This window comes from Contarinia nasturtii, unplaced genomic scaffold (genome assembly GCF_009176525.2).
Source record: "Contarinia nasturtii isolate CC-2019 unplaced genomic scaffold, AAFC_CNas_1.1 Cnas_scaffold_2166, whole genome shotgun sequence".
Taxonomy (NCBI): domain Eukaryota; kingdom Metazoa; phylum Arthropoda; class Insecta; order Diptera; family Cecidomyiidae; genus Contarinia; species Contarinia nasturtii.
Window position 1 is genome coordinate 559,352 of NW_022199493.1, and position 16,489 is coordinate 575,840.

Sequence of the window (16,489 nt, forward strand, 5' to 3'; positions counted from 1 at the left end):
ATAATTTTCACATTGATTTATGTTTATTATTTCATATATTGCAGACCCACCAACGACCTCTGTCTTTCAATAGCAACTGCGTTGGAATGGGTTTCATTTCAACTGTCAGTTGTAATAGGTTATTTTGAATGCGCCACAATGATCCATTTAAACGAAACATCCAGAATGTGACAAAATATTACCTTTTAGTTTGATTGACAAGTTAAAAATAAACCGTTTTTTTAGTTACAAATGAATTAATGCTGAAAAAAATAATAAAAATAACCATAATTCCATATATGCGTCACGTTCAATAGCATTTGCCGGTCTTCCTGTATGGTCTTGTATGCAATTATTGAACCCTAACAAATGTCAATAAATAGCTTTTGTACGACAACGATAAGTATTGTTTATTTACAATTTTTGAAATACTTTTCCTCGAATCTATTTGAAATTATATAAAAAAGATAACGTCTTGTGAAAGAAAGTAATTGTCACTTTGGTTTGTTCATTCATTTCGACAGGAAATCGCATTTAATTCGAAGGCACTTGCAAAACAAGTAACATTTTGCGGGAGGTAATCCCAAGGCAAAATTATTATTCCATTACTCTACAATTCCTGATCCATTCCTTCGATTCATTTTCTATTCTGTTCCATTACGCATTGATTAATTTCCATTTTTTCCATTCTTTTCTTCTGATCAACTCTAGGTAATTGTCACACAGGTAAATTCACAATATTTGTCAAGCCAGTCGAATTTAAACCAATTCACAAACAAAAAAAAAACATTTGTGTTTTTGGGGTTATTCATACAGATAAATTTATTGTAAACAAAATAAATAGAATATATTTTTTTATGTGCATACGTGTCAAAGAGGCAACAGATTTATTTTTTGTACGTAATAACTTCAATTTCATTTTTATCATTAGAATACATTTTGTTTGGAACAGAACGAATACCTCTGTGAGATAACATTTAAGCATTTTTAATCATGTCGACAAGAGTTTTAGTGACTGGTGGCACTGGTTTGGTCGGAAGTGCAATCAGACATGTTATCCAAACAACCGAAAAACGCAACGACGAAGAATGGATTTTTGTTGGCTCTAAAGATGGTGACCTTACGTAAGTTTAAGGTCCACTTTTGTTTTTTACAAGTTCTTAAATTAAAAATCAACATTTGATTTTTTCAGAGATTTACAATCGACCCGAGAGCTCTTTGAAAAGTATAAACCAAACAAAGTTATCCATTTGGCAGCTATGGTTGGTGGCTTATTTTACAACATGAACAACAATTTAGATTTTTTGGTATAATTTTCTATCATCTTAAGACTGAACATTTAATTATTTGTATTAATTTCATTTTATTTCATTTCCAGAGAAAAAATATGCTGATTAATGATAATGTATTACTGGTGTGCCATGAGATCAACGTGAATAAAGTCGTTTCGTGTTTATCTACATGCATTTTCCCCGATAAAACCACATATCCGATTGATGAAACAATGGTAATTTGGACCGGTTCAGAGGAAAAAATAACTTGAAAAATATCCTTTATATTTCAGGTTCACAACGGCTTGCCTCACGATTCCAATTTCGGTTATAGTTATGCAAAACGTTTAATTGATGTACTGAATAGAGGTTATTTTGAGCAACATAATCGTTTATACACATCGATCGTACCGTGTAACATTTACGGTCCGAATGATAATTTTAATCCAACTGCAAGTCACGTAATACCTGGAATGATTCATCGTTTGTACAATATAATTAACGATAACACCGTTGATACGCCGCAAGAAGAGCGCGTATTCACGGTTTGGGGCAGTGGAAAACCACTGCGTCAATTCATCTATTCACTGGATCTAGCCAAACTTGCCGTTTGGACATTACGGGAATATGACAGTGTATCGCCAATTATTTTATCAGGTATGTGATCAAATCACATATGTTATACGGTTGTTATATTTATACATTTTTATTTTTGTACATAGTCGACGAAGCGGATGAAGTAACGATTGAATTTGTGGCTAGATCAATAGCCAAAGCATTCGATTTTAAAGGTCGCATCGAGTTTGATACAACCAAAGCAGATGGACAGCATAAGAAAACCGCATCGAATACTAAACTTCGCTCATACCGGCCAGATTTTCAGTTCACTAAATTCGAAGAGGCCATAAAGTACACAGTTGATTGGTATCTTCAAAATCAAGATAAAGTCCGAAAATAATGACAGAAAAAAATCAAAAATAAACTTCAAAGATCGAAATAATAGTGAATAAAACATTTCGATTTTAATGAAAAATAAATAAATGAATTTGTTATGCAAAAATGAATGGTTTATAAAACTCAGACAAAACACATAAATTCGTAAATTTGTTTTATAAGCTTTAGAAGTTTTTATTCTTTGTATACAAATCTTTATTGTAATCTTGTTTGAATAAAGTAAATATGAAAAATATCTCATTATGATTGAAAAAAGTATGAAACTTTTATTTTGTTTTTCAACATTAATACACTTTATTGGTATCAAAAATACTCATATACGTATTTCGGAAACAATGCTTCCTTCTTCAGTGAGTTAGATGAACAAACTGATTTTTAAAACAAAAATGAAAAGACAACAAAAGCAATGGTATATTGTAAAAAGTAAATGAAACTATGTTCAATAAAAATAATCAAAGTTAACCAAGAACTACACATCAAATTTGCCAAAAATGGAATTATAGATCGGTCCGTCGTTTTCATTCATACTGTTGTTTTTGTTCCTGTTGATGTAATACGACTCATATGCATCAAGTTCATTGCACTTGTTAACTCGGTGTAAAAGTTTCAAGTTTGCTATGCTCATTGTGTGACCGTTTTCAATCATATGTTTGGCTACGCTTGATTTTTCTGGTTCTTCATTGGTGATGTGTCGGTCATGTTCACCGTATCTCATGATTATAGCTCTCCTTGACTGGCCAATGTATTCTTTGTTGCAATCATTGCATTTGATTGCATAAATGCCCGAATTGTGATGTGCTTCAATTTTATCCTTTGATCCACCAATTGAATGTTTGAGTTTCATTTCGCTGAATTCACCAATTTTTATGTTATGTTGATTGAAAATTGGTTTTATACCCCCTATCAGTTCTGGATGATGTGCGAAACCTGACCATGTTTCAGCTACTTCGTCGCTGGTGATGAGACTCAAATTGGTGTGATTCCGAAGTTCTCGTTTCCTCTTGTGTGCAACAATCAATTCATTTATTAGATGATCGGTATATCCATTTAAATTTGCAATATCTTTAATTCGTTTAATTTCGTTGTTGAATCTTTCCTCATTCATTGGAACATTAAATGCTCTATATATCATAGAGTGGAAGCATGATATTTTATGTTGGAAAGAATGGAACGAATCAGAAGTGATGTAACGTCCGGTGTTGGTTGGCTTACGGAAAATATCAAATTCCAAAATTCCATCATTTCGAATGCTCCAACCGAACGACTAGCAATTTGGCTTTTGGAAAAATTCAAATCTTTACCAATTCAATTTGAATCAGCATCGGTAAAAAACTCGATCGATTTGGTGAATAAAATCAAAAACACAAAAATTGCAGACAATGAAATTCAAGTTTCTTTTGATGTCGAATCTTTGTTTCCAAATGTTCCAATTGATATAACGCTACAAATTCTTCATGATTGGCTTGTGCAAAATGGAGTCCATGACATCGAGAGAGCTGAAATTATCAATTTAACTAGGATTTGCATGAGTGAAAGTTGGTTTCAATTCAACGGAAAGTTTTACAAACAAAATTTCGGTTGCTGCATGGGATCACCATTGAGTCCATTTTTGGCGAATCTATTCTTGTCGAACTTTGAAACAGAGATGAAGAAAAATGCATATTTTCCACGTATTTGGCACAGATATGTTGACGATGTATATGCCGTCATCAAAAAACATCTTTTGAGGCAATTTCTAAATCAACTAAACAACACTAAATACACTACAATCAAGTTCACGCATGAAGTAGAGGATAATGGTAAAATCAATTTTCTTGATTTAGTCTTAATTCGAAATGATGGAATTTTGGAATTTGATATTTTCCGTAAGCCAACCAACACCGGACGTTACATCACTTCTGATTCGTTCCATTCTTTCCAACATAAAATATCATGCTTCCACTCTATGATATATAGAGCATTTAATGTTCCAATGAATGAGGAAAGATTCAACAACGAAATTAAACGAATTAAAGATATTGCAAATTTAAATGGATATACCGATCATCTAATAAATGAATTGATTGTTGCACACAAGAGGAAACGAGAACTTCGGAATCACACCAATTTGAGTCTCATCACCAGCGACGAAGTAGCTGAAACATGGTCAGGTTTCGCACATCATCCAGAACTGATAGGGGGTATAAAACCAATTTTCAATCAACATAACATAAAAATTGGTGAATTCAGCGAAATGAAACTCAAACATTCAATTGGTGGATCAAAGGATAAAATTGAAGCACATCACAATTCGGGCATTTATGCAATCAAATGCAATGATTGCAACAAAGAATACATTGGCCAGTCAAGGAGAGCTATAATCATGAGATACGGTGAACATGACCGACACATCACCAATGAAGAACCAGAAAAATCAAGAGTAGCCAAACATATGATTGAAAACGGTCACAAAATGAGCATAGCAAACTTGAAACTTTTACACCGAGTTAACAAGTGCAATGAACTTGATGCATATGAGTCGTATTACATCAACAGGAACAAAAACAACAGTATGAATGAAAACGACGGACCGATCTATAATTCCATTTTTGGCAAATTTGATGTGTAGTTCTTGGTTAACTTTGATTATTTTTATTGAACATAGTTTCATTTACTTTTTACAATATACCATTGCTTTTGTTGTCTTTTCATTTTTGTTTTAAAAATCAGTTTGTTCATCTAACTCACTGAAGAAGGAAGCATTGTTTCCGAAATACGTATATGAGTATTTTTGATACCAATAAAGTGTATTAATGTTGAAAAACAAAATAAAAGTTTCATACTTTTTTCAATTATTTAAAAATACACGTAAATCACCAAATTTCATACAACTCATTATGATCCAAAAATAATTCTATTTGGATGAATGCACGCACCACCTTGACTAATTCTGCTAAATATGCTTACTGAGAATTTATATGATGACATTACATTTTGTAAACATAAACTGAACATTTTGACAACATCATAGACTAATATGCTAGGGGGGAGACACCGGTGAATCCATTCACCTTTTGTGTCGGATTTGTACGATTAGTATGATTACAAAATTTTACAAAGATTCACATTCGATTCAATTTTTGATTTAAATTGCTATAATTCCAATGATTTGCACAGATTCACAGACTCGTAAAGATCCACAGATTCATTAAATATTCACATTTTTGTGTTTTTTCTTTTGACGTACAAACGTATGTTGATTTTATAGAAAATAAATATGCTAGCAAACATAAATTAAAATAAAATTCAATTATTTTTGTTTATGCAATGATTTCATTTTTACCGACTTTTAACAATGGAATAAAATTTAACTCAACAATCAACACATTTTATATTATTGACAAAGTGACTTTGTCAAAGTCCCTATGATTCATGAGATTCTTCGGATTCTTCGGATTTGTGAGTTTTGTGTTTTTTATTATAATTCTAATGGAATCGTTGGAATCAATGAAATTATACAATTGAGTATTTTAACCTAGATTTTTCATTTTGAATTGGTGTATGAAAAATATTGACATATTGAGTTGGTTCCAGCATTGTGTAAAATTGCATTTTTCCCATGGATTCTGACCAGACAAAAGAATGGAAAAAATGGAAATTAATCAATGCGTAATGGAACAGAATGGAAAATGAATCGAAGGAATGGATCAGGAATTGTAGAGTAATGGAATAGTAATTTTTAAGTAAGTATGTCTTAAAAGATCCCTCGAACGTAAAAATTGTTCAATTTTCCTAGGATTTTCCATACTTGTTAAAAAAATTCGATTTTTCTAGGGGTTTTGAGCATCTTTTTGGCGATTACCCCTCCCTTAAATCGTCAACTCCAGAATCTATGATTTTTCCACAATTTGCAGTAGAAAATTTACTTCAAAGCAATGGACCACTAAAAATAGATTGATTGCTGAATAAACGTTTCAGGTTGGCGCCGTCAAAATACCAGATATATTTGTCGGACGGTCCTTGAGGTGGAATGTTGTTTTTTTTATCAAAAACATATGTTTGGCGTTTCGAACGCTTCGTCTTAAATGGGCGGAAGCGGTGTAGCCAGTTTAAAATATACTTGCTATTGCGAAGTTTTATTAAAAACAAGGCCATTCATTTTGAACAATATTTTATCTCCCCACATCATATTTATGACCAACAAAATCATTTGTTCACGTAATACACGTACGTCGATGAAATTATTCCGTTGCAATTTTTCAAACAGAGTGTATACGTATTTTAAGTATCGAATAAAATGTTATACATTTGGGAGTAAAAAACCACAGGCAGTAAGGAATTCACAACAATTATTTACAACAAATGGCTATTTTTAGTCAAACATTCAATGTTGTTGTTGTTGCACATTTTTTCTAATGATAATACAATACAATGTTTATATTTGATAATTTGAACATTTCATCAGTTAATTAAAAATTCTTCACTGTAATTTGACGTGTGTTGATTTGATGTCGTTTATGTTTGTTACATTATTGTTCAAGGTTTTTGATGGTTTGTTCAAAACTTTGTTGTTCTTTGGAAATATTTATCATCAATCACAATTTTCCCTTAATTTAACTACAATAAGTGTAATTTAAATTAAAGCCGCTGCTGAACATTTCGATCATTATTTGAACAATTGATTGCGCTGTTCTTGATATTTTTCATTGTTCAATCGTTGTCTGTTACGTGTGTCAATGGTTTTCGTTCTACTGCTTTATTATGTGCATTGACATTCAACTTAAAGGCAAAGCATTCGTGGTATCATTTTTGTGGCCATTGTTAATTGATGTGAGGTAATTTATTTCGTGAGGTAATTTTTTCATCCTCAAACACAAATACACGCTCAATGTTTTCACAAAAGTAAAAATAAATTTCATGACAATTTTGCATATGTTTTATTTTTGCGCAGTAACTGAATTTTAATTAGACAAAGTTGACAGTGAAAAATCACAAAATACCTTCTTTTCTGTTTAAATTGAACAAAGGAAAATTGATAATGATAATTCGCATGTAAAACTATTTGGTATATAATGTATATTTATGATTGTTTCACTTGCCAGACTCATGTCATTTTTAAATGTTTAACATGTAAAAGATCAAAACAACAGCGAAAAAGATGATTCATTTACGTCTCATTTATCACATTCTTTTGACAAAAACAAAAATTCACAAACATTCGTGAGCAACATTCTTGCTCTACAATCACCATTATTAGTGTTTTTCGTGCGATATTTTTAGATTTGTGAGAGGATATATTTAAACGACTAATCAACGAACGATTCTTGGTATTGAAATGCATTCAATGCATTCGAATTGTATATGCCATTATGATGATGAACCATAAAATCGTATCTAAGTAGGTCAAATTGTGTGGTGGTCATGCGCTAGACTGACCGAAATCTATATCATTTACATGTTTTGAATGAAGTTTAAATTGTAAAAAAAATTGTCAATTCACAAAAGTGGCGAGCGTTTCATTTCTATGTTGTTGTATTAATGATATATGCAACAAGTTTTTGTTTTTGTTATTGCATGGACAATTTATTGGATTTAGTCGATTAGAGAATTTTCTCGCCCACTTGTTAGCAATTTTCCAAACAATTTACTCATCAAAATGAGTAGTTGACCAAACCTAATCAACATAACATATATTTAAAATGTGCTATTTTGTAGTTTGATGATCTAAAGCGCGTGTAGTATTCGAGACGGTTAAATTATTCGATAGCAAAACATAATAAACAAAAAAAAATACCATACAACCATATCGTATGCGTGTATATGATCAAGTCTCGGCGCGCGTTTACAACGCGAATTCATTCTTTTATCGTATGAACGCATCGGTTTGTACAACTATGTTGAACAAAGACAGATGTGTATTCATAACGGCAAACATTTGTTTGGTGATTCGATGCGAATCCTTCATATTGTTTTCAAACAGTCTACCAAAGTATGCCAAAGCTGTTGGACGGTTAAGAATCAATCAAATAAAGTACATACAAAAAAACCTTAATATAGTTGAATTTTTTTTGTAAGCAAATTTATTTCTAAATATTGTTGAATTTATGTGCAAACATTAAATTCATTGGCAAACCAAAAGAAACTTGATTGGTGAAAGTTTAAATTAAACATACCAATTGTAAACAAGAAAATTATAGAAAAATTAGTGAAAATGAAAATGGTTGATTCAGACATGGTGGAATCTGTGACATGCAATGATGAATGTGTTGACAAAAATGCATTGGAATTACCGCATCAACATAAATCAAGTGACATTCAGGATCTGTTGAAAGCACACAACGAAGAACCGAGGTACATATGTAATTTAGTTAGATCAAATATTGCTGATAAATAACGTACAAAACATGTTTTAATACCGATATGAATTTAGCACAAAATTCGTACTCGCTTGACGTATGCATCCACATTCCACATACACCTTTGATCTAAAATATAAAAGCAATAAATCTTAAAAAACCACTTGAATTTTGACATTGTTAAATTGTATCGACGATATTGTTTGAATGGATGGTATTGTTTAAAACCTACATCATCACTAAGATGTGCTCGCAAATATCGTTTTATGTTATATGCATTTCTATAATTATAAATGTGGCTCATTTGAATTTGATACTGATGAATGTCTTGTCGCAAAATGTATCGCCGAAAATGCTCTCTCACCGATATTTCCATAAGCGAAAATTCTTCTAACTAAGTAATTTTCATTCTCAACTACACATTTCGGATGTTATCAATGGTGGTTGCCAAAATTTACAAAAATATTCATATTCAAGGCTGTGCATCTTATTCCATAGGTATTTGAGTAGGCAATGAGAATGTAATCTGTTGTGCTAGACGATTATTTGGTTATTATCATCCGAATATTAAAATGTTCGTCTTTAAAAGGTCATACGCAAACATTCTGTATGTAAAAGAACGACTTGAAACCATTATTAAATATAATGACTCATTAACGCCATAGAATAATTTATCTATAATGACGTAGCGTTCATCTACAAATTTACATGCAAAGGTTCACTTTTCATTTCAATCAAACATCATTATATATTATATTTCAGTCTCGTCTAATAATATGCATAATTGATTAATACAAATTTTAACGAAATTTCTTTTCGACAGAAAGTGAATCGAATGAGTCGAAATTCCTTTGGCTTCGTTTCAAAAGACATATTTTTCTCACATATTTTGACAATTTTTATATGTATTTAGCTTATTAAAGACATGTGAACGAGTGATGTGGTGACCGTTGCCATAAAAATGGGTTTATCATAGCATTTCATATGTATAAATCACCACACTCTAACTCAACGTTATTCATTCAAGAAACAAAATGGAGCAAATTATTTGAAAATGTGGTCAAATGTGCAGTTGAAATCGCTATACACATTAAGTCCAAACAAAATATGTGAATAATTAAAAAAGAAATTGTTGAGTTATTGGGCCATAAATTAATATGAAGATTTTAAATCATATTTTTTGACAGGCCCACATGTTTTCTATCATGGTCACTTATTCGTTGCAAATATTCTGGATTAAACTAATTTTCCAGCATTTTGAATAAAATGAAAAATGAGCCAAGCAACATTAAAATTACATTGAGCTTGGAAATTATTACCACAAACTGGGACATTCAAATGCTATTTGTCATGCAAACGGATTTTAGTAAATTGATCCATTATGCCATAGTCATAAATGTTATTGCTACTGAATTTCGCCATAATGATGAGCAAATATGAAATGTGCACTTGATAAATTACGTGCCACTTTGACTCGAACTGGCTGCTCTTCACATTTACAATTGAAAAATCAATGAGTATGCTACATAAACATCTAGTAGGTGCTGGATACGAACCGCAGTTGGTAGGTTAATTCAAGCCAAAGTCTGGTATTTAGGTCAGTCCTGTTCAACCTGCTTAATTAATTAAACGATTAACATTTTTTTTTTGCAATACAAGAATGCAGATCATGATATTTTTGGGCTTAAAACTAACCAAAAAATGAGTTAAAACATAGCTATGACGTGAGTCATATTCAACAAAAAAACTGATTTTCACTGAATATTAATATTGACGCGTCGATGGCCTTAAAGGAATTCCAAGCGACGCATATTTTCCGCTCAAACTCCGCGATACTCGAGAATAGTTTCCGAACGAGAAAATAATAGCCAAAAATTATACATAGTTAACGGATCTATGCATAGCGTTCGTCGTAAACAAACAAATATATAGACACACATGCGCGCATCTACAGCTAACACAATTGAATAAATAAAAACAGTTTAAAAGTCACCACGACAAAACCGCCGTATCTAGTAATTAAGCGCTGCCGATAAAGTACACCATATGAAAATGAAAAATTCAATGTGATAGGCATACATACATATTTATATATATTAGGGTGGGTCAATTTGTAGGGGGCCGAAGAAACCTTCAATTCCACATCGCGATTCTGGTTCTATGGGTCATAACAAGCATTTTTGCCCAAAGAACCATAAGTCTAAAATAAATTTCGAGCCATCGGACAAAATACCCCATAGTCTCATAGTATTTGACCCCAAATCTTACTTTTTGTGAAAATTGTCTCGGAGCGCATCTGGAAAAAACACTTTCTAAAGTTTTTTGCCATGCTGAAGCCGAATTTTGAATTTCAGGTCAAAAAATCATGGGTTAAGGGGCTATGACCCCTGACCCCCCTAAGGGGGGAGTTGGAAGGCGGCTAACCAAAAAAAAAATCTCTCATCATTCTGAACGACTTTGTAGAACATAATTTTTTGATCCGATGATAAAATCGACACCAACAAAAAAAATTTGGAAAAAAAGGAAGTAAACGACCATTTTTCCAGTTTTTGTATGGAAATCGTATCAAAACGTTATTGTATCGCAAAATAAATGTCGACCCCAAAAACCCCCGCATTTGGCTAGATAAAAAATAATGTTTTTTTTGCCTTTTTAATGCAATATCTAAATCGATTTTTAAATATTTTGGAAAATATCTATGGAGAAAAATCCGCTGGCTCGAAATTCATTTTAGACATATGATTCCTTGGGCAAAAATGCTTGTTATGACCCATAGAACCAGAATCACGATGTAAAAAAAAAATTGATGCAAAAAAAATTGGCCCACCCTAATATATGACTAAAAACATTTTATGCGAGTCATATAGGTACGCCAATACTTTGTATACTTGGAAATTCCTTCGTGTCAAATTAGTGGGCGACTGGGGAATGTGCAAAACAAATGAAACAAACTGAGCGAAAATATACGAATACGAAAACAGCACCGAATTATTTCGTTCTTTCTGTTCACATTGGGTTTTGATTCAGTTTTTTTTATTCGTATTCGATCTTATTCGGGCTCGTAGAACGATCTCATTGTGCCACCTCTCATCAATTCAAGCATCGCGTGCGCTCTTTCAATACGAAATGGACATTTATTTTTACGTTGTTATTGTATATATGGTAATGATGCAGGCCAAATATGAATAGCACACAGCTTGATGACGATTTAAATTTTCCAATTCATGACGACTAACAAGTTCATTGCGTACTAATTTTGGCATTTGGCAAAATATTTACGCACGCAATGTTTGTTTTGAGTCGCCAATTTTTCGAGTGGAACGGATGAATGACATCTAAAGGTGATAAGACAAAGAAATGTGCTTTCACATAAGGACAAAAAAACAATTATACATTTCATTCACTCTTTTATTTGCACAAAGTCCACAAGAGCTTGTGTAATTTACATCATTGAATTTATATTGAAATTTTTCTGAGACGCAAAATAATATATATCTCTTTATATATTTCAGCTAAATTAATGATAATGATTATTATTTCACATTTTCCGTGCATTTTCATTAAGGACGACCCATTTAAATGTATAAATACTTGCTACGCAATTATTTTTTAGGAGATTGTCTCACATGATGGCTGTATATTTTCCGAATTTTTTTAAAATGTAAATCGAAGAAAAAAAATTCAATTATTTTTTTCATTTTTTGCGACTTTTTCACCATTTACATGGGAGACTTGTATGAAAAACACGGAAGACCGCTGAAATGACCAATACAAAATATGTACGGACGTGTGACATTGGTGAAAAATAAAAAAAATGAAAAAAATAATCAATAATTTTTTTCTTCGATTTACAAATACTACTCAATTTTCTGTATCATCTGGTGAAATCAGAATGAAAAAAATCGCATTACTTATCATCCAAATCAAGATCTGGATTTTTTTCACTTTTAGAGTGCTCTTCGAGTTTTTCATATAAACTTGCCTTGTGACACCTATTGAATAGTGAGAAAATTGGCATTTCGGGCAACCAATAGAAGTTCGAAATTAGTGAGCAACAGTGAAACATTTCATAACAAACTGCATCATAACTGAAGTTGCAGTTTGTTTCTCATTATTTTATTGTTGTTCTCTAATTCTCAACTCTTAAACGTTGACATTTGATTTACATTCCAGTTTAAGTTGAAGATTTTTTCTCAACTTCTCTGAAGGTATCTTTGTTTCTCAACGGTTCATTTAAATGTCGTACAAATGGGTTCATCATGAAAGTGTGAAAAATCTTTTCTCGAGTACTTCTGCTATTAAATTAAAGAATATTTCGATGCCAAAGGTTGAACATATTTTTTGGTCTCGACCTTTACGCCGCTTGAAAGGCTTGAAAAATCGGACAAATATTATTTTGAACTAACTTAATAAAATACTTTATTTTGGATTACTTTCGGCCGACTATTAAGTTGAAGAATAAAATAAAATTTTGTCAAAATTCAACCTTTTTCATTTCCATTCTAAAAACTTTCCGAACAACCTAGTAATAAGGACGTATTTTAAATTTACGTTTTTTGATGTGATTTTTTTAATAATTTAATTATTTTTTATTTCTCTATTAGATTAAAGCCACAAATTCGTTTGCCTGGGATCTCCGAAATTTTTCCATCGTTATATTTATGCGGTGCCGGTGTGGCAATTCCAGTATTTTTAGAAAAAATTGGTATAACATGTGTGATAAATGCAGCGCCAGAATTACCTAATACGCCATTGCCATTGGACGCCAATGGCTCAACGCCAGTGTATCTTCAAGTTCCCGTATTGGATAAAAGTGATATTAATATTGCCGAATATTTCGACCAAGTATCCGATCTCATCGAACGTACTCGGCAAACAAATGGAAAAACCATGGTGCATTGCATAGCAGGTGTAAGTCGATCGGCAACATTAGTCTTAGCATATTTAATGAAATACATGAATATTTCACTCAAAGATGCATACGAATTTGTTCGAGCAGCTAGGTAATTACAACATTTCAATATAATATGCTAATAAAAGTGCGAAACACATTTTGTACCAACGAAAAAGAAAAAATATTTCTGCAACAAAGAACCATATACATTTCAATCTAAATTTTTGAAAATATTTCTTTGAAATTTATAGGCCACAGATTCGACCGAACACATCATTTGTACGACAGTTAATTGCTTATGAGGAAAAACTATTTAAAAAGACTACCGTCGCAATGATATTTAAAGAATCACTTGGATGCGAAGTTCCCGACATCTATGAGACGGAGTATAAAGCTTTGGAAATATTTTACAAGAAGCACCGCCACCTAAAGCTACGATAAACTTTCATTTTTTTATATTTACACACATATTTCAAATGAAAAGCAACTTATAGTGATACAAATACTAATATTATCATGTATTTTTTAGTTTTAACTTATTTTTTCAATAAATAAATAATAAATGAACATGAGAATGGTTTTCAATGGGTTTTGTGATTTAAAAAAGGCGTAAATAAAAGAAGGAGAAGCATGAACGCATTTTTTGGCGGTAAATATAGTTTATTAGTTAAATTGATTCATATTTTCATTTTTAATCCATCAATAAATGTGGTTTATTTTTTGATGGCGATAATGAAAATATTAGATTCATTTAAGTTATAAATATTTTACAACTTAAAGACGACTCAAATACATTCTTGCACGGAGGTTAACATAATCCATAAGCTGTTCAACTGGACCAACGGCTGAAACGACTGGACATTTGTTGCTTACGTATTTGTCGGTGATATCACGCACCGTTTGATTTGAAACATTTTGAATGGAAGCAACCACTTCACTCAATGGGGTTCGATGTCCAACCGCTAAAATTGATCGTCCAATATCTTCGCAATTTGCTTTTGAACCTACGATAAAAAAAATGTGGAAAATCATCAACTATACGAAAAAAAGGGATTATGTTTAAGTCTACTTACTGTTTTGTTGGCTCAACAATTGTGTGATCAAACGGTTTTTGGCTTGATCAAGCTCGGCATCAGTAATGGAGTTTGCGATCCGGTGCCATGTTTTCAAAGCACTTCTTGAAATTTCATCACATTGCATTGGTTCGCATACTATATAAACGCCAAACAATCCTGTGTCGCTGTATGTAGTATTGAAGGCTTTGTAGTTGTGACAAAGTTCTGAAACAAAAAAAAAACAGTTAGTTTCCATTGTCATGGGAAAAGTTTTTGAAACTAACCGTATGCATCTTCGAAGTTTCCTTGAGACCGATCAAATGCGCCAATTGCAGTAGAAGCAATAAGCAAAGGAATACGATCTGGGCTACTCCATCCTGGTCCTTCAACGGCCAATGCGAAGTAAGCATATGGAAGTGAATCATCACGGAGACGAACTTCCGATCCAGTGTAACGGCATCTTGACAAAACCGGTGGTTCACCATCAAATGTATCATCGAGTTTTCCCAGATTCTTTTCGGCCAATTTGAGTAGTTCACTTTGTTTAACTCCACCTGATGCGGCCAATACCGTGCGTGATGCCTTGTAATGTGAATCGACATAATATTGCAAATCTTTTGATTTCAATGATGATAGACTTTCTTGGCTACCAATGATTGTTTGTGCCAATGGAGTGCCTTGATATGCCGTGGCGTGTAGATAATCAAATACAACATCTTCAATATTGGCTTCAATTTCGCCTGTCTCACGTAAAACGCTTTTAATTTCATTTGCAACATCGGCTTCGTCCAATTTTGGATTTTGTACAGCATCCGATAGGAGTTCAACTACTTTTGGTACATCTTTATTGAGGCAGGTTGCATAAAATGCGGTTTGTTCACGATTGGTGAATGAATATAAACGGGCTCCTAAATTGGCCACTTCTGATTCCAAATTGGCTTTGGCTCGTTTGGATGTGCCTTTGAATGTCAATCGTTGAATTAAATTGGCCGCTCCATTGTTTGTAGCCTCTTCATAACGAGCGCCAGCATTTATCCAAATACCAACTGTTGTTGTTTCACTATTGGTTGTTTGACAGGCAACTCTAACATTGTTGTCGGTAAGGGTTAGCTCAGTTGGTTCACCAACAGTAGACAAAGCAGATAAATAGTCACCGCTATGCGATGCACCGCTCTTGAAACGCTACAATTAAAAAATGCAACGTCAATTAATCGATTTTCAACATACATCTGGCAATTGAAATATTTCGATGTGTAATTCACATGTATATCATTGTACTGAATATCATTCAGAAGCATATCTAATCACATGTTTTTGTTTAATTATAATTTTTCTATCGATAAAATGTGCGACACAATACGAGATGTGAATGAATACAGACAAAAAAAAATTACATAAGAGTGTGTGAATGGTGTCCGCCATTTTCAATGTTTTACACATAACACCACACAGTGCCGTGTACACTAAACGAACGCATTTTAACAAAAAAAAAATCTTTGGACATAAATAAAATGATCGAAAATTCTGTGGAATTAACTACCTGAGACAATACTCGAAAGTTGGACGACAATTTTAGGAGTCGTGATGCCATTTTTGCCAAAACTAGGGAATGTTAATCCAAGACAGTCACAACCTCAATCGAAATTTTATCTGTCAACTTATTAATTTTTCCATGCAACACAAAAATGTCAAAGTTTTCATATGACATTGATAGTCAAGGAACGAGTGCGTTCATTGATACATTGATAATAACATCGGAATCGGCTCATTTTTTTTTTTCAAATAATTCATATGATGCGTCATTGGCCCTTCGAAACAATTTCAAGAAAATTGAAAAAAAAAAAAAAAAAAAAAAAAACATTTCAAATTGAAAAAATTACGGTATTTGAGAGTTATATAACATTTATTAGTTATAATAACAATTAAATATAAATAATATTTTTAATACCAGGGGCACCGTTTATGTATTGAGAATTGACATTACTACGCGTTGGATCCCAC

General features: G+C 32.4%; 4 protein-coding genes across 5 annotated transcripts; 3 read left to right on the plus strand and 1 right to left on the minus strand.

Moving 5' to 3' along the window:
- Positions 1-379: 379 nt before the first annotated feature.
- On the plus strand, positions 380-2,460 carry LOC116347878 (probable GDP-L-fucose synthase). 2 transcript variants are annotated; one of them, XM_031778648.1, is made up of 7 exons: positions 380-466; positions 691-705; positions 911-1,103; positions 1,172-1,286; positions 1,358-1,486; positions 1,544-1,907; positions 1,973-2,460. In XM_031778648.1, exons 3-7 carry the CDS (start codon positions 973-975, stop codon positions 2,206-2,208), a joined length of 975 nt encoding a protein of 324 aa, XP_031634508.1. In that variant the 5' UTR covers positions 380-466; positions 691-705; positions 911-972; the 3' UTR covers positions 2,209-2,460. The 2 variants fall into 2 exon arrangements, with proteins under 2 accessions (XP_031634508.1, XP_031634507.1); XM_031778647.1 differs by having other exon boundaries at positions 389-556.
- Positions 2,461-3,369: 909 nt separating this feature from the next.
- LOC116347852 lies at positions 3,370-4,812 on the plus strand. The gene has a single exon (XM_031778592.1). It carries the CDS (start codon positions 3,370-3,372, stop codon positions 4,810-4,812), a length of 1,443 nt encoding a protein of 480 aa, XP_031634452.1.
- Positions 4,813-8,165: 3,353 nt separating this feature from the next.
- On the plus strand, positions 8,166-14,012 carry LOC116347946 (dual specificity protein phosphatase 14). Its single transcript, XM_031778772.1, has 3 exons — positions 8,166-8,534; positions 13,144-13,542; positions 13,685-14,012. Exons 1-3 carry the CDS (start codon positions 8,395-8,397, stop codon positions 13,872-13,874), a joined length of 729 nt encoding a protein of 242 aa, XP_031634632.1. The 5' UTR covers positions 8,166-8,394; the 3' UTR covers positions 13,875-14,012.
- A 50-nt stretch (positions 14,013-14,062) lies between these two features.
- Positions 14,063-16,165, minus strand: LOC116347944 (mitochondrial-processing peptidase subunit beta-like). Its single transcript, XM_031778770.1, has 4 exons — positions 16,029-16,165; positions 14,773-15,670; positions 14,507-14,713; positions 14,063-14,437 (listed from the first exon to the last, which is right to left on the minus strand). Exons 1-4 carry the CDS (start codon positions 16,077-16,079, stop codon positions 14,208-14,210), a joined length of 1,386 nt encoding a protein of 461 aa, XP_031634630.1. The 5' UTR covers positions 16,080-16,165; the 3' UTR covers positions 14,063-14,207.
- Between the last annotated feature and the right edge of the window lie 324 nt (positions 16,166-16,489).

Excerpts from the sequence above, each read along its gene's own strand:
- LOC116347878 (XM_031778648.1), top strand. The coding sequence starts at position 973 with ATGTCGACAAGAGTTTTAGTGACTGGTGGCACTGGTTTGGTCGGAAGT. Across the intron at positions 1,287-1,357 it reads ACAACAATTTAGATTTTTTG|AGAAAAAATATGCTGATTAA; the intron begins GTATAATTTTCT and ends TTTCATTTCCAG. Across the intron at positions 1,908-1,972 it reads ATCGCCAATTATTTTATCAG|TCGACGAAGCGGATGAAGTA; the intron begins GTATGTGATCAA and ends TTTTGTACATAG.
- LOC116347852 (XM_031778592.1), top strand. The coding sequence starts at position 3,370 with ATGGAACGAATCAGAAGTGATGTAACGTCCGGTGTTGGTTGGCTTACG.
- LOC116347946 (XM_031778772.1), top strand. The coding sequence starts at position 8,395 with ATGAAAATGGTTGATTCAGACATGGTGGAATCTGTGACATGCAATGAT. Across the intron at positions 8,535-13,143 it reads GCACACAACGAAGAACCGAG|ATTAAAGCCACAAATTCGTT; the intron begins GTACATATGTAA and ends TTTCTCTATTAG. Across the intron at positions 13,543-13,684 it reads GAATTTGTTCGAGCAGCTAG|GCCACAGATTCGACCGAACA; the intron begins GTAATTACAACA and ends TGAAATTTATAG.
- LOC116347944 (XM_031778770.1), bottom strand. The coding sequence starts at position 16,079 with ATGGCATCACGACTCCTAAAATTGTCGTCCAACTTTCGAGTATTGTCT. Across the intron at positions 15,671-16,028 it reads ACTTTCGAGTATTGTCTCAG|CGTTTCAAGAGCGGTGCATC; the intron begins GTAGTTAATTCC and ends TTTTAATTGTAG. Across the intron at positions 14,438-14,506 it reads ATTGTTGAGCCAACAAAACA|GTTCAAAAGCAAATTGCGAA; the intron begins GTAAGTAGACTT and ends TTTTTATCGTAG.